At 39.0% G+C, this 23,081-nt stretch overlaps 2 protein-coding genes across 5 annotated transcripts in view; one reads left to right on the top strand and one right to left on the bottom strand.

The window, feature by feature from the left end:
• The window catches only part of git1 (G protein-coupled receptor kinase interacting ArfGAP 1), a 38,827-nt gene extending 28,521 nt beyond the window's left edge, over positions 1–10,306 (top strand). For 2 of the 4 annotated variants that reach the window (XM_057838997.1, XM_057838996.1), the window contains 6 exons: positions 841–1,167; positions 2,469–2,549; positions 6,323–6,399; positions 6,583–6,759; positions 7,208–7,271; positions 7,422–10,302. In XM_057838997.1, the coding sequence (XP_057694980.1) occupies positions 841–1,167; positions 2,469–2,549; positions 6,323–6,399; positions 6,583–6,759; positions 7,208–7,271; positions 7,422–7,637 (942 nt within the window). In that variant the 3' untranslated portion in view covers positions 7,638–10,302. Of the gene's footprint in view, positions 1–840; positions 1,168–2,468; positions 2,550–6,322; positions 6,400–6,582; positions 6,760–7,207; positions 7,272–7,421 lie in introns of all 4 variants that reach the window. The other 2 variants (XM_057838998.1, XM_057838999.1) reach the window with 2 other exon arrangements.
• A 129-nt stretch (positions 10,307–10,435) lies between these two features.
• On the bottom strand, positions 10,436–22,307 carry tp53i13 (tumor protein p53 inducible protein 13). The gene is made up of 10 exons (XM_057839000.1): positions 22,176–22,307; positions 21,932–22,095; positions 21,747–21,824; positions 19,330–19,365; positions 18,899–18,957; positions 18,361–18,439; positions 16,208–16,336; positions 15,739–15,933; positions 13,824–14,505; positions 10,436–11,013 (listed from the first exon to the last, which is right to left on the bottom strand). Exons 2-10 carry the CDS (start codon positions 22,028–22,030, stop codon positions 10,907–10,909), a joined length of 1,464 nt encoding a protein of 487 aa, XP_057694983.1. The 5' UTR covers positions 22,031–22,095; positions 22,176–22,307; the 3' UTR covers positions 10,436–10,906.
• Positions 22,308–23,081: the final 774 nt, after the last annotated feature.

Here is a 23,081-nt window from a genome sequence, read left to right as displayed (position 1 = left end):
GAGTGTTTTCTGCCATATATATATTTGGTTTCATTGCTCAATGTACGAGGGTCTTCGTTTTCACCAGATGCTTGAGAAGGATTACATGCACAGTCCATTCATTTCCAATACTACATTTAAAGTTTAAATTGTACTAATGACACTAAATTAATTTTGAAACGACAACGAATTAATTGATTTTAGTAAAATCTTTCTCCACATTGTTCAAGTAGACGGCATGGTGGAGCATGTGATTTGCACGTATGCCTAACAGCAAGAATGTTATGGCTTCTTGGTTGAAATCTCTGTTTGGATTTTGCATGTTCTCACCATACTCCAACTTCCTCCCACAGTCCAAAGGTTAATTGTTCATTTCAGACTGCAAATAGTACGTAGTTATTACTGTTGATGCGAATTGTTACTAAGCAAGCAGAAATATTAGATAAGATGCCATTCCAGGCATCTCTCATCATTTAATATATCTTTTACAGGATTTGTCTGTATAGTAATCAATTTACTTTTGTTGGTAGACCGAATACGGTTGCAAACTCCATTGAATAGATATATTCACTCCCAGCTAATTTATTAACGTAATTTTTTTAGAGGCCGCTATCTTTTTCCAACACGTGGTCCTTGTCTCATCATGCAACATATCAGTGTAACTTGTCATTACCACACATTTGTCCATCCCCCTACTGATATCAGTTAATACTTGAGATCCTTTGCATCCCTTGACTGTACCTGTACCTATGAATGTTTGTCTTGACAATTCAGTTGACTCCCACCTCCTTCCCTTCAACCTCCCCATTTACCTCCTCCCATCCTCTGGTCCCTTCCCGGCCCTTCCCTCCTGTTATGTAGATCACACGGATGCAGACAGAGAACAGCGCGCTGCGGGGTGGCCAGCACGCTGGGGGGCCAGTGGGCCATGGAGTCGGGGGTCAAGGTGGAGGAACCGGCTGGCTGGGTGGCGGGATGCGAGGAGTAATTCGTGGGGATCTGACGGCATTGGGGAAAGGATTTGATCCCACAGTGGCCTCCTCAGCCGCCTCACAGCCCCATCCTCATCGGAGAGACCGCCAGGCTTTCTCCATGTATGAGCCTGGGGCTGGCCCAAACCCCACGGCCCATGGTCCCCCAGCCCTGGACGCCCTGGCAGCCCGCCTGCAGCCCCTCAACACACCCAACGTAAGTTAGAACTCTCCCTTCCTTCTGGAGGCCCCAATTGGCTCTCCTTGGCCTGATTGATGGACGGTAGTCCAATTCCTATTTCACCATTTCTCTTTGAATCATTCTCTTTCTGCACTTCCGCTCGTCATCTTTCTCGTTCAGTGATGACACCACTGCGTGACCTCCCATTCAGCTATGGAAGTGTACCACCAAAGTGCCAAAATGACAAGACCTAATATTGTATATATCAGTCGTTTGATTGGAACATCGCAGTTGGCGCTATCTGACTGAAAAAGATGGAAAATTAGAAATGTCTGTTTTTCTGGTGCCTAATAGCACCAGTGATTCTCCTTCCTATCCTGCATACATTTTCAGCATCTTTTCTCCTGGTTGGCTCTTCTCTTTCTAGTTAGCAGCTGCTCAACAGTACATGTCTAAAAACAAACACTTTTATCGACTTGCCACAACATTATGACCACTTGCAAAACCTTTATAAATTTTCTGCCTGCTTATTTTTTATGTTCACAATTTGTGTTCTTATTGTACTCACTTCTTAACTGTGAAACTGCACAGCATAAGGCTCAATAATTAGTGGTCGAGTGAATAAAACATTAGCTACAGCTGCTCTGCAACTTTTCTACACCTTTTGAAAATGGTTGTGTGCAGTAATGTTGTGGCTGGCCAGTGTGTGTGTGTGTGTGTGTATGTTTGTATACATACGTACAGATATAGAGTATATACACATGCACTTGAAGCCATATGCGTCATGATCCGTCTAATCATTCAGCATCAATCTATGATCGCCATATCGTCACATCTCTCCGCAAAAGACTTACCTTGTTTGTCTTTCTGTCTGCCTCCTCACCTGTCTGTCTCATGCTCACTGCAGTGCAGCCATGCATCCTCTGGATGTAAGCATTCTGTCTGTCATTGTTTCATTTGCCATTCATCTTTACACTGTGCTTGCCCTCTGCTAAATATGGGCTGTAGCTCTGGGGAACACCAGTGTTGTGCAGTCAGTTTTAGACAGCGAGTGTCATACTGTATGTTACTTTGCATTTGTTAGTTTTGTTGGTAGTGTCTACACATTTTTAAGTGTTTGTTAGTTAGAAGACTCACTGTTAGAGGGGATACTGTGTTGATTACAGCAAGCAAACCGGCGCTTGCTGACACTTCATCTTTTATTTCTGCTTTCTCCACACCCCCACCATCAATATCAAATTTCTTCCCTCTCTACTAATATTCTACCCGTTATTTTGTCCATTGCTGTCATCCCATACTTCTCCTATATCCATCCCTATGCTCCCCTCTGTTCACAGGTAAGGAAGGGTAGTACGGGTGGTTTAACTTCATACGGAGGCCAACATTTGTCAGCATCGTCAGAGATTGGCCGTTATATGGTGAGTTTTTAGAATGTGAATGTAATGATACCACAAGAAGGAAACTGGAATACCTCTCAATTAGTACTGTTGCTAATTTAACTTTAATTTATATCATTTTGCTTCACTGGTGTCTGACTTGAAGAGATGTCCTTAGTTTTTTAGGACAGTACCTCTAAAGATCACAGTTTTGGATTTTTCATTATAGTTTTGGTCAGTTTAGATCCCTCCCTGCCCCTATAATTTAGTTACTTTTAATCACCTTTAAGAGCGGATTTGATAGTTTTTCCATATGATTTTCTTAGTTTTTGTTCTTGAAATTATTATCGTATTTTGACTAGAAGGCGCCCCGAATTCTAAAGTGCACCGCAAATGAACGAGTTTAATCCCATACATAAGGCACACCTAATTGTAAGGCGCATTAGTGCATCGATGTACAGTGATCCCTCGTTTTTCGTGGTTAATGAGGATCAGAACCCGCCGCGATGAGTGAAAAACGGCAAAGTATGTATGTATGTATGTATGTGTAATGGTACCGCCCAATTGTCCGTCAAAACATAGTGTTAACCTGTTACGGCTACGTACATTCCTCCTATTTACGGCGTGTTTTTCTGCTCCTTAACATTAATAATCAAAATGGTGAAGGCGTGTGTGGCTGTTGGTTGCACTAACAGAGAAGATGGAAGGAGAGACTTGAAGTTTTACCGTATTCCGAGGGATCCAAAGAGGAGAGCGAAATGGACTGCTGCAATTCGACGTGAAAACTGGGCACCAAAAAATCACCACAGACTATGTAGTAGTCATTTTATATCCGGTAAGATGCATTTAAGATATACTTAGAGGGTTTTGGGCTGACAAATAACCACAATTAAGATCATTGCTAGGCTAATCGCCGACAACATACACGTATGTATGTAGTGAGAGTGCTATCGCTAAACCATATAAACATTAAAAGCCTTAACTCCATTGACAAACGACATGAAATACATTAGACTTGACAGTGGATGTTAGCAATAACAAAAGATTTTGAATTGAAAATTTCGTAACTCACCTTTCCAAGCACAAGATAGATTCCTGCCGAATTTTCGTGGACGAGGACCTGTTTCACCCAACCAGCAACGAAGTATTTATAAGCCTCCAAGCTCTTGAAGTTTTTCAAATTTTCGTGAGAATAGGCTGATTTTGTGTGGACAAGATAATTGTAAATATCAGCGTAGCAGATGTCAGGCAGACAGGGCGAAGACAGTGGGTCGAAAAACATCGATTTGGGCATCAAATATGGATCTGGCGACTGTATAGAACGAAGCTTTTCCACATAACGCCTTTTATGCAACACATCCAGTGAGTTTACGGCATCAGAAAGCACCGGGTCTTCCATGAAATGCATTTTAAATTCCTCGATCAATTGAAACCAATGCTAATACAGAGACAAAATGACGGACAAGTGGGCGGAACCATACAGCGAGCACGTGGTTTTGTGACGTCGGTGGGTTGGGTCTATATATATATATATATATATATATATATATATATAAAACTGGTGCACAATAATTATTGGTCCGATAATTATGGGTCCGATAACATTATTAATAGCGCTCCCTTTCTGTGAGGTCACGCTCAAGTGTGCCGCACGGCTGGCGAGAAACACATCTGAATAAGCCACTTAAAAGATGACAATCGCTTCGATGGCGTTTTAAAAAGAGTACGAGGACGCGTGAGCTGCGAATGAAGCTGCCCATTCAATTCCAAAGCCAGCTAATAAGCTGCGGTTGTACCATTTAACGAGGCCTTTGAAAAGTTTCACAAAGATGTCCGAGGGCTATAGCGATCACAAACATGATCACAGAAATGATGGCGCTAGACAACCAACCCTTTTCTGTCGTCAAAGACTTAGGATTCACGTGGCTACTTCGTCATTTGGAGCCAGGTTCATCATTCCAAGCCGCCGCCACTTTTCAGATGGTTTACCGGCAAAGTATGATGATACTGCCACACGCTTCCATACTTCGATCGACAACCATGCACGGCACGTAGGTTTTCACGCCGGACATACAGTATAGACGTATAATGTTAGTCCTGTCAGCAGTCTTGGTAGGATTTTGTACTATGCAGAGAAGAAACCTCATACTTTATTGAAGATGGGTTCTCTCACTGCTGTTTATATTGATTATTATAAGGCAAGCCATTAATCCTTTTTGTTCTACTATATTTTTGCTATGAGGAATGAGTGAGAACCTTACTATATAATGTTTGCATTTTACAGTGTTAGTTATAAGTTAGTAAGTTATTGAGAGGCCTTTTGGTTATTCATAGGCTTGCTGTCCTAACCTGTCTCACAGTTAAGAAAGTTGTTTCATGGACCAAGACCACAACAGTTTTCTCTCCTGTTGCACCAAATATTTTTGTCTGATGACAAAGCACAATACCTTTATGTTTTAGCTCAGTGCTCATTGTTCAGGAAACACATCTTCAATTATATTGACTAATTGATTGTGATTGACTCAAATTATATTTATTAAAAAAAATAAATATTGGCACTTTATTTGAAGTCAAGACTGTTCTTGGCTTTGTTTTGTTCATTATAATACTGTTTATGTCATTATGAAAAATCTGGTAAGGTCAAAGGTGTTGAATCCACCACTTTTTTTTTTTTTTTTTTTAAACTTCCAGGTGTTCAAAAACTCGGGTGAATATAAATTTTAAAAATTATAAATTTATTATTGGTTATCGGTATTGGCTTTGAGGAGCAGGGAGTTATGGATATCGGTATCAGTTAAAAAAAAAAACGGATATCGTGCACCCCTAATATATATTAATACATTTTTTTAAGCACTTCAAATGTAATAATTATGATAAGTTTTTAACGGGTTTTTGCCCCACCAAATTATTTTTAAATAAGAATAAAGCTGAAAAATGCTTAGCTTTATTAATGCTTCATTGAGTGAGTCCACTCAAATCCGCTTAAGCTGCTCACGTACTCACAATGATTTGCCACAGTAACTGTTTAACAAGTTAAACTATAATTGACGCATGTGGCGCTTTGAAGTCCGCTTTTCTGGCGAGTTCAAACATTAAACGTCTGTCAATCATCGTTAACTTTAATAAACAACTCCAGTGCACTCACTGCCTGACCAACAGAGACGAAGGAGAGGGAGGGAGCGAGAGTAAGACTATGCGATCGGCTCGGGACAGGTAATCTGTATTTTATTTTATTTTTTTTTTTTAATTAAAAAAAAAAAAAAATCCACGATGGACTGAGGGCGCGAAGTTCGAAGCGCGAAGTAGCGAGGGATCACTGTACTACATTTGTAATTATTTCTTTATCTGTTAATATAGTTTTTGTTTATTTGGTTTTATTTACTGGTTTAATGATGAATGATGAATATGTCTTGAGCACTTTATTAGAGTAGTAGGCTATATTACGGTTATTGTACAATCGAATACTTTCAAAGTCATTAAGCACAACCAATTCATACATAAAACGGACTATCAATTTTTGGGAAAAAGAATGAATTTTACTGCGACTGTGTGGCAACCAGTCAAAGTGTACGCATCGATAACTGTGATAGGTCGCAGCACCCCTGTTTGCTTATGTGCAAGCAGACAATGCTCTTAAGGTCTCTAGGGACATGTTCACTTTTTGGAACAGTTTGGATTTTCCAAGAAGCTGCATCTGCAATACATTCTCATGTACTATATTGATCCCTATTGACCTATGACTGAGTGATGAGAGCCCAGCTTTCAATGAGATGAATGATAATGACACCCAAGGGGTTTTGTGTGTGTCTGCCCAGATCTCCAAATCGGATAAGCACGGTAGTGGTACCGACAGCGACTACGACAACACGCAAACATATGACCCCTCGATAAGGTCAGACTCTCTGCATGATATGCATGGTTATTCAAAGGCTACAAATTGTACGTAGGTGTCAGTGTGAGTGTGAAATGATATTTATCTGGGGTCTGTAATTGATTGTTGATAAGTGAAGGTAAGTGGTGTGGAAAATATGGATGTTCAAAGGTGTTGATGAGCACATATTTTGGGTATTTTCAGCATGGGTCGCAGTAGCGAGGAGGAGGGGCGCGGGGAGGCAGAGGAGGGAGGTGGCGGTGAGATGTGTGATCCAGACCCCACCTTGCCGTGCACGGAAGACGTCATACTTAAGACTGAGCAGGTGACAAAGAACATCCAGGAGCTTCTCAGGGCAGCTCAGGAGTTCAAACATGACAGGTGAGATGAAAAAACCCCACACATAACTTTGATGTGCAACAAAAATAATCTGATACTTTCAATAATTGCACAGGCCATCAAAATAGTATATGATTTGGCCCAACTCAACAAATTAAAATAGAACAGACGATCTATGTCAGTTGTTGAATAAATGAAATAAGTTAAACTTCTAAATTATAGGTTTCACTCATTATTCTGCTAAAGGATGCAAAAATGTACAAGACCATAAGTGCTCAACAAATGTAATCTATATTCTGTAAAATAATAACGAAAATTTGCACCACCTGCTGGCTGTAGTGAACTCTTACCTCTCTTCCACCCCCATTATTCTTAAGGTTTTAAACATTCAGCATATGCTTCAACGAGTACGAATAAATATGTGGTTTTGAATGGAAGAACCTTATTGCTTTCATTGTATTCCGAAACTTAAAATGATAATTCTCCTCAGCTTTGTTCCTTGTTCGGAGAAGATCCATTCTGCTGTCACTGAGATGGCCTCACTCTTTCCCAAAGTAAGTTTGCCCACACTCCCCTCATGTTGAGTGATTTGGAGTAGGAATGCAGCAAGGATGTATTGATACTGTTGCGTATTGATTTAGTATACCTATCAAGATGTCCTCTACCTATTGAAAAGCTTTGGCTGCGTTCATGTCTCTTTGCAGCGTCCTGCCTTGGATGCAGTCCACTGTTCGCTCCGCCTGTTGGCTTCCAGTGCGTCACGCTTACAGGTGGAGTGCCGCAAGGCGGCACCCTCGGAACCTGGCGCGCCCGCCGTAGACTATCAGCTCCTCACTCAGCAGGTCATCCAGTGCGCCTACGACATAGCCAAGGCTGCCAAACAACTGGTCACCATCACCACTCGCGAGAAGAAGCAGTGACACATGGTGAGATGCTAAGAGAAGATCAGACAAGGAGGAGTGGGTCCACGCAAGGGCGGGTAAAGAGGATCGGGGGCAGTCAGTGCGCGAATGGCAAAGAGAAATTTGGACTGCATGGGAAGGAATCAGATGGAAACGTCGATAAGTCAATGAGCACAGAGAGGGAATGGGATCCGAGGTCTCAAGGTTAGGCTGCGGAATCTGATGTGCAAGATAAATGGCTTTAAGTGTGATGAAAACAAGGAAGCATGATGGTGCTGATGTACAGTGAAGCGCATCCAGACATGTTGCCACTTTATTTATTCCCCTGCTGTCGCTCGTCGTCCCTTTTTCAGCCCAATCACTTGGACCAACATCAACTGTGACAGCCCATCTGTGGCTGACCTCTGCCTTCCTCTGCTACATCAGTGGATCCACGCATCACGTCTTCTCTGGTTTTCTCCTGCAAATGTGTTGAGGTCCATCATGGCATGTTCTTCTGGCATGTTTCTTATATTTTTGTTTCCCTTTAAATGGGCAGGTTTGGGATGAGTTTGAATCTCAAAGACTTACAAAAACACTTACACTGGAATAATTGTGATGTATTGATTTGCTTTTGTTTTTTTTAATTGCTATTTTTACTGACGCTTTTTGTTGTTTGTCGTTGTCTCACTTATGATTCTCAATTAGTGGTGCAGGGAGACACTGTTCAACCTCTTACTGGGATTTAGTTTAATAACCTGAGAACAGTCCTAAGCATTTCTCAAGCACTCTATCAGAGTGACAGTCACTTGACGGCCGAGGAGTTTCAGATTGAATGGTCAGATCAAAAATCCCTTGGTCTATTGAGAGGTCCTGGATCACATTTTTTTTTTTTTTTTTTTTTTTTTAAATGAAACCTCAATTGTGTTTTTGTGTTCGATTTTGTTTAAAGCATTTTTGAAAATTGTTTCTCTTAATATTTGCCTCATTTATCCTCTCCAGTGAAATCATCTCAGAATTTAAAATTGTCGACTGTTGCAGTTCAGCAATCCGGAACAACGTCACAGGATATGGTTTATTCATTTGTGTTATTTGATACTGATTTAGTTTTCCAATTATTTTAGTTGCCTGGTGAGCACCATCGAGCCACTTGTTTTATTTTGCTTTATTCTGCATCAACGTGGTCTGCTTATTCGTCCCACGAAACTAAAGTCTCTGTGGGGAGACAGTTTTGTAAACCTAGATTGGTCGCCTCCTACTTATAAGAGCTGGTTGAACCGTGCCAAAGAGTGTAGAGTCAAACAAGCCTGCTGGTTTCTCGTTCTCAAAATCAATTCCACATTCATTAAACCTTGCCAAGTCCAATCCAGCACTTTGAGATGGACCACCTTCAGCACTTGAGTTAAAATTTGAAAATTGTAGATTTATTTGCTGACATCTGTCGCATGCCTCAGTAGATGAGGGCTGATTGTTTGCCTTGCCCTATAAAGACTTGCAATGTATCATTGCTTGATATTGAATGCCTTTGCACATGATCATCTCCTGTTTGACTGGCTGCAATGTTGTTCTGACTGCTGCAACAGAAACATTTCCATCGACAAAGCTTCTCCCATCAATCAAGTTTTAGACTAGAGCCATATACTGTATATGAACATATATATTTTCATGCTATATTTTATATTAAGCTACGTTTTCGATATTTATGTCTCTTTGTTGGCCCGAGTGGGCTTTAGACTGGGAGAGCTATTCACCAGTTCAATTTAGCCTTGAGAGTATGGTAGCAGGCTTTGGGTACCAGGAATGAGATGGATCTAGCAGGTGGCTTGTGCACTTAGTTGCACTATTTTACCAAATCCCAGCTGAATTAAGTCACATCTACAACATGTAATGCACCCTCATACAAGTCAAGTGCATTAGGTGCTAGATGCAAGGGCTGCTATACGTCTGGTGTGGTGTAATAGGAAAGGTCTGAAGCATGCTTGGGCTCAGCACTACAAGTCATCTCAGAATGGTAAGGGGAAGAGGTCCCCAAAAAATGCACATGGCACCTCATCCCTCATTTAGTGGACACTCAGTCAAGTGTCTCTTGTGTGAATGTTAACCAGTTAAGTCTCATCGTGCCCAGCACACTTTTATTTCTCAGTCTGCACACATTTTAACACCCTCAATTGTCATGGGCTGGACCAAGCCTTCCATCAGCCAGTGATTTATTTGAGCCCACCCAAACCTTGAACTGGCCATACACCATGGCCTGCTGCATTGCTGTCCTTGTGCATCACCCTATGGGCATAAACTTTGGGAGATGGGTGACGGGAGCGTTGTCTTTTAACAGAAAACACTAAAAACAATAAACGTAGAGACAAAACAATGACTTAAAAAGGTCAGTCGTAATGGAAACTCATAAGCTGTACATTTGTAATAAAATAATAAAACAAGTTAATTGTACACTGCTTGGCTGGTTTCTTTTTGATTAATATGCAAATGTTTCCGCTGTGAACAGAAATAAACAACCTATTAAAAGAAAAAAAAATCTGGTGGAATCCTGTTCATGAATAATCTGGTGAATAAAATTAACCAGTAAAACAGCGGCAATGCTCATTTTCTCTATGATTTACAAATTATGTATGGTCAACCATGACATTTGAGTGTTCTCAAATACCTATATGCTTGGATTATCTCATAAAATTCATAAATTTAAATAAATACTTGTGCTAAAAAGTAACTTTCATTGGACTTCCTCAAAGCATGATGAACTTTGGGTTTTAGATGCTTACCTCCAATATTCTTGGGTTGTTTTAGAAAATTTTTACTTGTACTGTAATTTAAGTTGAGCAAAGTTACACCAAGATTCATTCCCATTTATTTGCACTGAATTCCCATTAGTGTTGTGCAACTACACTGACTAAACTTTCAAAGGTAAAAATGCAAATACAGTATCACTCAGAAACAATGTTTGGTAATGAGGAAAAATGCAAATACAGTATCAATGTTTGGTACTGAGAAAAAAGGGACGAGTCCATGTAGTACATGTTTGCAGAAATGTATTGAAAGCCAAAGTTTAAAAATGTATAACCTACCTTTAAAATGTTTTACTGTGGCTGGAGCCCCTAACTGTTAAAAAAATGACATCCCAATTATTTTATATTTACTGCAACATTCACAAGCTGTTTCTTTTGGTAATGAGGCCTCCCGAGTCTATGTCTGCTTACCAGAGTTGCATGTTAAAAACAAAACATCTAAAAAGCTTTATAGTGTATACATCCTCTTGAGTTCAGTAAGTCTTCAAATACGGTGATTCCTTCATTTGTCTATTTGAATTCATCGGAGCTTGAGGAGCTGGGCAGGAGAACACACTCTTGTCTTCGGCCTCTCTTCCGTCTCCTCTTCGCAATTTGTAGCCTTCTTTGGATAACGTCTAGAAGACAAAAATCCCACATTTTTATATTGTTGCAACACCCATGATCTGCGACAGACTAAAATGTGTGATACGCTCCTTGATAGTTTTGAGATTTTATTGTAACATGCCTATATTCAAGACACTGTGCTAGATTTAGCAAATCAATCCCCAGTGGTGGAATTTAACGAAGTACTTCGTTACTATACTGAAGTACATTTTTGTGTACAGTGTCAGTATCTGAACTTTAGTTGAGTACAAATATGAAGTGGTACTTTTTACTTCACTGCATTTTACGGCACTTTTCAAATTGTCACCTGCCTTGCACGTTACTTTTGTTTGTTTGTTATTCCCTCATTTTGAATTCATAGTTTCGTTTTCATGCCTCGGGCGCAATCAATAAGCCCCGTGCAACTATACTGTAATTGAGCACTAGGGGCAGCAACACGAGTACAAGCAAGATTAGGCAGGTGAACAAGATATTGACCAATAACAACTACCACTCTTGTACAGTAGGTGGCGGTATGCTCCTGATAGTGGCTTGCAATTGCAGTTGGAGTTTTTGAACTGATTAAGCTTCTGCACAGTTTTAAATAAAACTGAGCAGTCAATGAATTTTCTAATTATTTCTTTGAATACTGACTCATCTCTGTATGTTATATATGGCGGAAAACACAGACAAGACTGAAAAAGCTGTTTCTGCTCTTGCACTCCTCTGAAACTGCTATATTGAAAGCCAAAACAACTGTTGTGTTTGATAGAACAATATGTCTATATGCTGCCATAGCAGATTCATGGCGCATTAAGCCCCCGAACTATTTTTAATTTGTCCATTTTACCCTGAAAACCCCCGTTTACAGACGTCGCGCAACCGCTTTTGTTTTAACCCAGCCATAAAACTAAGGTAATTAATTATATCTATCATTCAAAATGTCTGTCATTTTTAACTTAGAATCATTAATTGATGTCTAATATTTCATTAAAAAAAAAAAATGTCTTTAAAAAAATTATTCACTCGCATATTTTAAACTTTTAAACAAATGATGTCACAATGAAAAAAATGGAGTCTGTAAAAAAATCCCGGATATCTACCTCATAACTATCACTTAATTGTATTTTTTTTTTTGTTACTGTCACATTTTCTCCGATATGTTAGATGATAAATAATCGATCCAAACAAAGAAAAAAAAATGTGTATGTATTCAGGGTGTCCCCTGCCTACTGCCCGAAGTTAGCTGGGATAGGCTCCAGCACCTCCGCGACCCTCGTGAGGAATAAGCGGCATGGAAAATGAATGAATGAATGAATATATATATATATATATATATATATATATATATATATATTTAAAGGGGTAAATAAATTAACATCTCGACCACTCCTTGATTTCTAAATCGCGACCCTTGTTATATTGCCATCTTTCACACATAAAATCCCCAAAAATTCCAGCTGTGGGCATTCACAACTGTGTCTTGACACTTAGTGATACATGCACATGGAGTTTTTGGATCAAAACAAGGTAAGTACGCGATAATATCTCGTTAAAGTCATGGCGTCTGTAATTCTGCTCTCACGTGCTCTCGCCTCCAGATAGGGTTTAGCTGTTTAAAAAACTTTTTTTTAAATGCCCTCCTGTTCAAAATGTTTCTTCCCCCAGAAAATAGAGATTTTAAGCTTTCCAATGATGTATCACACATGCCTATCGGACAATTTTGAAATTTGGCCAAATTGGGGGTCTCAGAGCGGGACTTCAAGTGTTTTCCACCATATATATGTTTATTTAATCTTTATTTTATCAGGCAGTCTCATTGAGATTAATATCTCTTTTACAAGAGGGGCCTGAGCATAAAAAACATTCACATATATCAAACAACAGAAAATACACTAACGGAAACAGTTACAATAATAATCAGTAAAAACATCAGACAAAGGAGATTTAAAATCACCAAGATGAATGATTGTAGTTAAAGAGTAGACTGCAATTCGTTCAATTTAAGAGGAGCATAGTAGCTAAAGCCAGTTCTGCCAACATTAGTGCGTGTGAGTGGGATGTTTAGGGTTAAGTAGTTGGATGATCGTGTTTTGTAGTTACTGGATTTGAATGACAGGAGAGATGTGAGGTAGTTACAAAGTTTGCACAATAAAGCCTTATAGATGAATAACATGATGTGGATATTTCTTCTTGACTGTAGTGAGGGTTGGGGGTTAGGGTGCAGAAATTATGTATACAAAAAAATATGTATACATACGTGTATTACATTATTACATCGGGAGAAAATAGGTTTACTTATTTACTTGTAAAATTTAAAGCTAGTACTTTCCTACTTTTACTTGGATATTTTTTTCTTAGATACTTGTACTTTTACTTAAGTAATGTTTTGCACCTATATCTGTACTTTTACTTAAGTTAAAAAAAAAAAAAAAAAAGTACTTTATCCACCACTGGCAGTCACAAAACAACGGCGCCTCCTTCATGTTTTAAGTCTACTAGTGAACAAAATATTTTCCAACTAAAAGCTATGTAAAAATCTCTATCAGTATTGGGGAAAATACTAATAAGACTAGTAACACTAGTGCACCATAGTTGTTCTACTATTGTGCTAAATTGTCTTCCTAGTGAGGATGACAGCATGGCCCACTATCTCAATATCCTCTGAGTCTAATCAATGTTCAAACAACTTTCCATGAACTTGGTAATTGTAAAAACTTACTCACTGTACATGTGAATAATAATCAATCAGTCTAATTCTCCAGACTGGCAATACTACTTCTATTAAAATGTAATACTAACTGAAAGTATTTTGATGTGTACCAAATACGTAGTTACCAACCTGCCACCCTGTCATAATCTTGCTGTGTGTCATGCCAGTAAAGACTAGGCATGGTTCTCCAGTGGCGGTACAGGCGTGTGTGCAAGACAGACAGCGTAAGAAGAACCAACAGAAAGCCCAGCGCCGCCGCTGCCCACACGGCCTCATTCGACCTGGGGATCCTTGGCAAGCCGCTGCTCATGAGCTTGGCTCGGCTCTTGGAATCTTTGACACAGTCGCACTGATGTTCTGTCGCGCAACTGCCACAATTGTCAGTGTTTGATGCATTGTTCTCCGGCTCTGTGCGGGAGTGTTTTGGCAGTGCAGAGTGGTCTTGCCCCTTTAACGAATTAATTTCATCTTCTTGCGACAACTCTCGTTCTCTCACCTCTACGACATTTTCCAGTGTTTGTCCATGTACAGGAGAGTTGTGTTTAGCAGAAGATGTCTTTGCTCCAACAGTGCTGCTGTTTTCTGGGATAGTTTTCATTTTCAGGTTACTCAAAACACTAGACACCTGAAAAGTTCCGTTTGCTTTCAAGCCATCCCGTTTACGTGGGATCGCAGCCCTTTTCTGCTTCTGCCTTGATTCTCCTTGAAGACCTTTCCCATTTCTGCTCTTTAGGAGGGAACCTTTCTTCACTTCTATTGCTCCTTTCAGCCACAACGAGATGATCTGCTCACAGCATTTCCTCACGGACTCCTGTGAATTTGGAAAAACATCTGCTTACAGACATCTCTGATCTAATCTTGCTCTTGTGAATGGACAGATAGCTTTATATACACCGTACTTTTCAGACAAGACGCACTTGACTATAATCCGCCATTCACCAAATTTGACACGAAAATGGCATTTGTTCATGGATGCGCCGCACCGGACTATTATCCACAGCTGTCCTCGCTGTATTATGGGATATTTACACCAAAAGATATTAACCACTTTATTTGACAGCGGCATCATAAGACAGTCATAAGACCATCATCATTATGACATGACACTGCCATGAGCATTGATGAATGCTTATGACAGATTAGTGTTATCCGGTAAATTTTCTCACTTTTGAATGGATGTAAAAGATCCGAGCTGGACATAAATTGAGTTAGTGACATTCATTGATGCCCATGACAGTGCCACGTCATAATTATGACCGTCTTATGACAGTCTTATGACGCCACTGTCAAATGAAGTCTTACCTATTCACTCAAATAAATCAACAAATAATCTGCAATGGACGATAAACCGCAGGATTCAAAATGAGGGAAAAAAGTAGCCGTTTATAGTCCAAGAATTACGATATATGAGTTTGCATACTGTTAGAAGAATAGAGTAAATTTTGGAATATTATTGTCAAATTGTCCAGGGCTTACCACTAGAAAATGTTGACTCCATGCTAAAGGGATGTGAAGAAGTTCACAGAAATAGTGCGTATATTAGGTCAGTGAGTATATTTTTACTGTATCTATTAAAAAATTGCTTTGTATATAAAAAAATACAGAGTGCACTTTTAGAACAGCCCAATATTCAATTTTTTGCTCATTTGGAAATTTAATTGAGTGCAACCCAACAACTGACATTACTCTGAAATGAATACAACTACATAACTATGTATGGAAAGGCAGATGTATAGTGGACAGGTTTATATTGTGTCGGTGTGAACACAGACATGATTCTGTTGTGTGTAGATGAACAGATAGGTTCCAAAACTTGTGGTACGTTCTAAGTAATAACATTCAGCAGTTAGGAAATTCAGTTGGGTAACATTGTGTAAGACTGACTGTTAGTTTGGATGGTTTTGGATCTATTTTCACACACTTTGTCCAATCCTTATACAGATGGATGTTTTGTTTTAGGCCGGTTTTATTAATTGCATTAAACAAGTACTGTCCAAAGATAATAATAAACGATTTTGAAAGCAACAATAGTGAGAAGTCAAACCTTAGGTTCTCTGTGGTGTCCCGTTTGACGTGTGTGTTTCTGTCCTTCTTGCTCTGCTGCTTGTGTCAACAGGAAGTTGTACTTGCCAGTTTTCCAATTGCTTGAGGTCATCATGCTCTGCAGCCAATCACAAGCATCTGAAGAGGCTGCAGTGGAAAGCTCCAATGTTCTCCCCCAAGATACCAAAGCCACTGGCTGAACAGATACATAAGTGCACAATAATCATGTTAGGTTTTCCAAATGCGTAAAGAAGCAATTGTACTAGGTAGAATGGGTGTATACAGTAAATAATACTAGAACACAATATTCTGTGAATCTAGGATTTTTTTGAAATACTCTAAAATGGCTGTCATATTGGAGTTGGTTGCCATGAAAAAAACTGACCGTAAAAGGTAATCAAATACTGTATAGCAACCAGTGAGTGAATTGTTTTCTTTTCCACCTGTGTTTCAGTTATGTGTTCACTAACCATGGATTTGTTGAGCTCCGGGTGAGGGGTGATGATGTAGTTGCGGAGACACGAGCGGGCCAGAGTTGACAAAAGTGGACGCTCGCTGAAAGCTGCGCACGGATGGTAAAGCATTACAGGTGCTCCGTGCTGGCAAACACACAGCAAACAAAAATATAAAAAAATAGAACCCTGGAAAAAATTAGGGAATTACCACTTCTTACGGTTTACCATTTACAGTAATTTTCGTACTATAAGGCGCACCTGACTATAAGCCGCCACCCACCAAACTTGACACGAAAATGACGTTTGTTCATAGATAAGTCGCACTGGACAATAAGCCGCAGCAGCCCTCACTGTATTATGGGGTATTTACACCAAAAGATATTAACCGGTAACACTTTATTTGACAGTGGCATCATAAGCATCATCGCTTCAAGAAGCTTCATTTTACCATCACTGCTCCCTTGAGGGAGACAGTCGACCTCTGCTGCCACCAGCTTTCAAAACTGTTGTCATCCAACATGCCTCCTAGCATGCATTGAAGCGCTACAGATGTGAATGACGATCAGAATTCCTGTTCTGTGCTAATTATTTATTCAGTTACTGTTCCAGTTGTTTCATTAACTGCTAGTTATGGTATTTGGTGACACTTTATTTGACAGTGGCGCCATGAGACTGTCATAAGGCCATCATAAGTATGATATAACACTGCTATGAGCATTAATCAATGCTTATGACAGATATCATTTTGTGTCATTGGGCAAATTATCTCACTTTTGAAGGGATGTAAAAGATCTGAGTTATTGACATAAATTGCTGGATGACACTTCATGACATCTGTCATATGGCGGAAATTATAGACAAGGCTGAAAAAGCAGTTCCTGCTCTTGAACCCCTCTTTAAAATAAACTGCTGTATTTTAAGCCAAAAGAATGTTTGTGTTTTATAGAACAATATGTATATATGCTGCCATTGCAGTTTCATGGTGCGTTAAGCCCCTGAACTATTTTTAATTTGTCCGTTTTACCCTGGAGACCCCCGTTTACAGACACCGAGCGACCGCTGTTGTTTCAACACAGCCATAAAAACAAGGTAAGTAATTATATTTAACATCCTAAATTTCTATCATTTTTAGCTTACAATCATTAATTGACGTCTAATATTTAGTTGGAAAAAAAAAACGACTGCAATTATTCACTGGCATAAACTTTTAAACAAATTACGTCACAATGAAAAAAATAGTGTCTTTAAATAGGTCCCAGATATCTACCTCATAACTATCACTTAATTGTATTTTTTTGTTACTGTCGGATTTTTCCCCGATATCTAAGATGATCAAGATTTGATCCAAACGAAGAAAAAAAAAAAACGTTTCAAAAGGGTAAATATTTGAAAAAGAAAATCTCAACCACTCCTTGATGTCTGCTATTTCTACATTGCGACCCTTGTTATGTTACCGTGTTTCATGGATAAAATCCCCAAGAAGTCCGGGTGTGGCCATTCACAGCTGTGCCTTGACAGTCAGTGAGACATGTATCTCGTTAAAATCATGGTGTCCTTAATTATGCTCACCTCGAGTTAGGATTTAGGAGTTCGAAAAAAGGTTTTTAATTTTTTTTAAATTCCCTACAGTTCAATCCCCCCCCAGAAAATTGAGATTTGTAGCTTTCCAATGATGTATCACACATGCATAAAGGACAATTTTGAAATTTGGCCAAATTGGGGGTCTCAGAGTGGAACTTCAGGTCACCTGAGTATAATCTGCCATATGCATTCATTAATACCCATGATGGTGTCATATCATAATTACTACGGTTTTACAGCCATCTTATGACACAGCTGTCAAATGAAGTGTTATCTATTAACCCAATAAATCAACAAATAAAACGCACTGGACTACAAGCCGCAGGATTCAAAATGAGAGATAAAAGTAGCGGCTTATAGTCTGAAAATTACGGTAAATATAATTTAATGCAATCACAAACTCGTTTGATTAATAGCACAAGGCTGGTTAAGTATGATACTGAAGATGCTTGCATAAAAGAATAAAACACCTACAACCACAAAGGGTGTCACTCTGTTCAAGCATAACAATGAACACATTTTTTCTGCTCAGAACACAGCGCATGACATAAATTCTCCTCAAGAAGTTGCTTTGGGTCTGAACTCACATGTAGGTTATTAAGCCACCGCTGAGGAGGACAGTACAAGTACTCTCCGCTCTGTGCTCTGACTGGCCTGAACGCACCACTGCAACACACAGAGCATATTCACATTAAATGTGACAAATTTGTTCTTTTTGATCATGAATTTTGCATGAATGCTGATAAATGCTTGAACTAACACCCACTTTGGAGTTTCAAAAAGACTAATACAGTACAGTACTTAGAAAATGTTAAAGCAGTGAATCAAAGTGCAAAGTAAATGTGTTGTGACAAGTGCTACCGTTTAAGCAAGAGGAAAATGTACAAAACAGTGAATGTTTAGTACATCTGTCTCATGGTTCTAAGCTCATATCTCTGTGAGAGTTTTGCATGTTCACCCTAAGGAGACTCGAACCTACAACTTCAGAACTGTGAAGCAAAAGTGCTAACTACTAACACAAGCTGCCTAAAACAAGTATAAACACTTGAGATTCTAGGGATGAAGACAGAGTAACTGCATTATAACAATAGACTAAGAACACAACAATTCTATGCACAGGTGTACCTGCTGGGTATGCTGTGGCGGTAGGAAATGAGTTCATTCATGCAGACCTGCCTGGCGGGCTGTTGGAAGAAAAATGGTCACAAATAAAACTCCTTTTAAGTTTATTTCTCCGGGAAAGCATACATGTTCCGTAAGCCAATGCCATCACCCACATTATTACATAGGCATAGTAAGACAATAATTCCACAACAGATTTTTTTCTTTTTTACCAATTTAAACAGACAGACACGAAAGATTACGTGAGTTTTGAGAAGATTTGATTAATAATGCAAAGTCTTTAAATTCGCTAATGTTGACGTCTTTGATAAGAAGGCATGGATTGAGCCCCAATGGTCAGGGAACACTGTACTCACCATGACCTTTTGGTGCTGCTATCACTAATGAAGGTAGCATGCTGATTAAACAATGTGCTCGTTTCAGTGTTTGCTTACCTCGGGATCATACACTGTGTCGACACTGGAGAGTCTCTGTGAAGAGCAAAGAATCAACAACAGTTAAACAGTTTGAACAGCCCCATGAAGATGGCTTCCCACAATTTAGAGTTTCTCGAGTTGTGGGACAAGCCATTTGAGGGAGTGACACCATACACTTCCATGACACGTATGTACCAAAAAGTAGCAAATGGTGGCCCAATAAGTGAGGTACACATGTAGCCACCTGTGGGTAGCCATCCCTATAAATAAGAGGTGTCTGAAGCAGGAGCGCGGGAAGTGGGATGCTGAGGGTGCTGCAGCACCCTCTGGTGTTAAGGAGAAAAAAAACATTTTGGATTATTATTATTTTTTTTGTCAAAAATGAACCCAATAAATAAAACATTTTGAAACAATAGCATACCGTATTTTTCAGACTATAAGTCGCACCTAAGTATAAGTCGCACCAGCCATAAAATGCCCAATGAAGAGGAAAAAAAAAACATATAAATCGCACCGGAGTATAAATCGCATTTTGGGGGGAAATTTACTTGATATAATCCAGGACATATAACAGATATTTGATCTTGAAAGGCAATTCAAAATAAAAATACAATATAAAACAACATGCTGAATAAGTGTACAGTAGGGTAATGTTACATGATGCATGAACAACAAAAATGCGACCATAACTATAGCATAAAGAACATGCTAACAAATTTACTAAACCATCAGTGTCACTCCAAAACACTAAAATAACATGTGAAATGATATAATAATGTGTTAATAATTTCACACATAAGTCGCTCCTGAGTATAAGTCGCACCCCCAGCCAAACTATGAAAAAAACTGCTACTTATAGCCAAAAAAATACGGTAATTAACTTTGGGGATTAAACATACAGTATATGTTTTAACTTGTAAATGTTTTTTTTTTTTTTTTATTAATATCATGATCATCACTTGACACCTTGCCTGCTACCAGGAGATGTTGGATTAGGAGGTATTGGAACGGAAAAGTTAACTGTTGACAGAGGAGGCGTTAACATGGCGCAAAAATGAATTAGCCATTTTTTTGCATGCATGCATGATTACTGCCATTGTGCACGCCTTGTACGGAGAAAGGGCGCAAGCATGACAAATTTGGACCGAAACGGCTGTTTTTGGATGAGAAAAACAAAATAATATCCTCAGCACTCCATGCTGTGAGTGACTTCCAGCGCCCCTGGTCTGAACTGTTTTCTCCAAGGGTCATTTCCAGGAAAATCAAAGTATGTCACGTAATGCGTCCACTTCATTTGTTAAACAGAGGATCCTAAATTTTTTTTCTTCATATGAATTCATTTATGTGGAACAAAATACTGAAGTTTAGCAGTTTCCTACATCTACTTACATATGTCAGGTTTTAACCCCTGATCTAATAGAAAGGCACTACTGTATTTAAGTGACTAGCTCTATCTAGTGTTAAAGAGGAGAATGTAGGCTTAAAGTGCCTGTGACAGCATAAAAAAAATCTTAAATAACATTATTATGTGATTTAGAATCATATTTTGAGACGATTCGACTGAATACAAACATTTGGCAAAGCGCAGATGACGAGAAATTATTCTTTTAATCTCCTGTTTAGCCCCTGCCAGTTATAGCACTCTAGTGTCCCCAGCTGGAGGATGACATCGGCAGAGTCAAGATTTCATCTGATTTAGGATTCAGCCCATTTAGGGGGAATTATTGAGAACGAGGAAAATGCGACGAAGAGAGCAGCAAAATGTCTTTTTTTTTTTTCAATCTCTCTACTCCAATATTTTGACAGGATATTCTTTAATCTAGTATTTTTCCCAAATAAATCTTGTGGTAAATGGAATATGAAATATTAAAAATGCATTTATTCAGTACAACACGGCAAAATTACTCCATAATGGTCAAAATTGTCGACTTCTTTCACCTTCTGAACGATATTTTATGCCACCGGAGTTAGTCCGGCTTTTGTCATTTCCCTGTCCCTGCTTTGGAGAGCTTAAACAAACCAGGAGGCGTGACAGCTAGCTGACATGCTGGCTACGTTTTATGGTAGCCTTTCGAAGAGAAAAATCACACAAAACTACCCCGGATCATCTCACAGGGCAGCGGGGTTGTCGATCGTCTTCATGGATCGGTTACGGTTACAGCTCGTTTGCCGGGGAAGCAGCTGGAGAACGACCACCGGACAAACCAGCCGACGTCGGAGGAGCACTTTCATTCACAAGCATAAAAAAATACCACGTGAAATATGAAATAAACATGCTTTTTGCTGTCATATGCACTTTAATTTAGCCTTCTTGTGCAGGCCATTTTCAATATTTTCATCATTTCATGCGGCCAGTAATATCTGTAGTTGAGACTACCCTACTATAAGATGTACATAGATGTTCAGTATTGTAAATAACAGGTATCCATTGTTACCTTTTTGGAGTCTAACCACGCAGATGCGGGACAGCCCCAGTAGATGGCATCCCTTGGTAGGTCTCGTTCTACAAGCAGCTTTACAATAGACAAATTAGTAATTAATTATCACAATACGAGATAGTCCCAATGAACAGTGAGCACCTGTAAAAATAAAAAAACAACAACAGCAAAATAAAACTCACCTTTCCGTTGTCACACTCTGTCATCAAATAGTCAGTGGTGTTGCATCGGCCTAAACAGAACCACAGTGCGGCCAGCACGGCCACCGTGTGGCTCTGCATGCTCCTCGGTCATCCAGGTGGAAGAAAGAACCCCATACACTGATGGAGTCGGGCTACTGCAGCTACTAAAAGACAATGAGAGCAAGTTTTAGAACTCCACAACACATGTTCCGAAACAAAGGCGCTGTACAGTAAAAAATAGTACCATGCTCATCATGTCGACTCCGTTTGTGTGTGTCAGAGGTTGTGTGATATGCTTGAGTTCACAACACAACAAATGAACCAAAGTATTTTGATGACTTCAACCTGATGATAACAATAAATACTCGTATAGAACGTCAATAGCGGAAGCCTTTTTTACTTTCAAAATACGATACCAATTTCGTGACTTTTTAGTTTTAAAGAAAACGTGACAGACATTTTATCGGTGCATTCTCATATAAAAAATTAAACGTGGTATTTTAAAAGAATATGTAAATATTTCGTCAAATTTCAGTTTTGTACTTAAAAATGTCACTCTTACTCTGAAAATATTTTTACTATTACGACGTCTGTGTAATTTGACTTTACTTTTTCCGCCTAGTTGGCTCTTTAAGTACGGAAGCTTGAAGGACACAAACATGCTACTAGACTGCAAAGTAGTTTACTGTACAATATGTATAGTGTTATTTGTTGTTTCTGGTTATAATGTTGTAATTCTGTATAATAGTGGTAATAAAAAAGTAACTTTATAATTAAAAATACAAGTTTATCAGGTGATAAATTGAATTAAGTCACAATTTCGAAAACATTTCAATCATGTACAACTTTACATGTGCTCAATTTTATGGATTTTATCAATCACAAGCTCAGCACACTAAACTAAATCTCTATTAGAAATACAGTAGGCAACCTATTTTTGCAGCAGCATTTCCTGTTTCATATAGATACAATCTGTTTTCACAGGTAGTAGAACAAGCATTACCTGTTGGCATGGATAAGCGTTTCTAAATTTTTCAAAATAAAGGCAAGCAAACATTATTTCATGTGTTAAACACGAACCAGTTGTGTTATTTATGCATATAATGAGTCTACCGTTTAAAATATAAGGTTTGGCCAACTGTGTATGAAC

Source organism: Corythoichthys intestinalis, chromosome 6 (genome assembly GCF_030265065.1).
Source record: "Corythoichthys intestinalis isolate RoL2023-P3 chromosome 6, ASM3026506v1, whole genome shotgun sequence".
Lineage (NCBI taxonomy): Eukaryota > Metazoa > Chordata > Actinopteri > Syngnathiformes > Syngnathidae > Corythoichthys > Corythoichthys intestinalis.
This window is presented reverse-complemented; position numbering and strand designations above follow the sequence as displayed.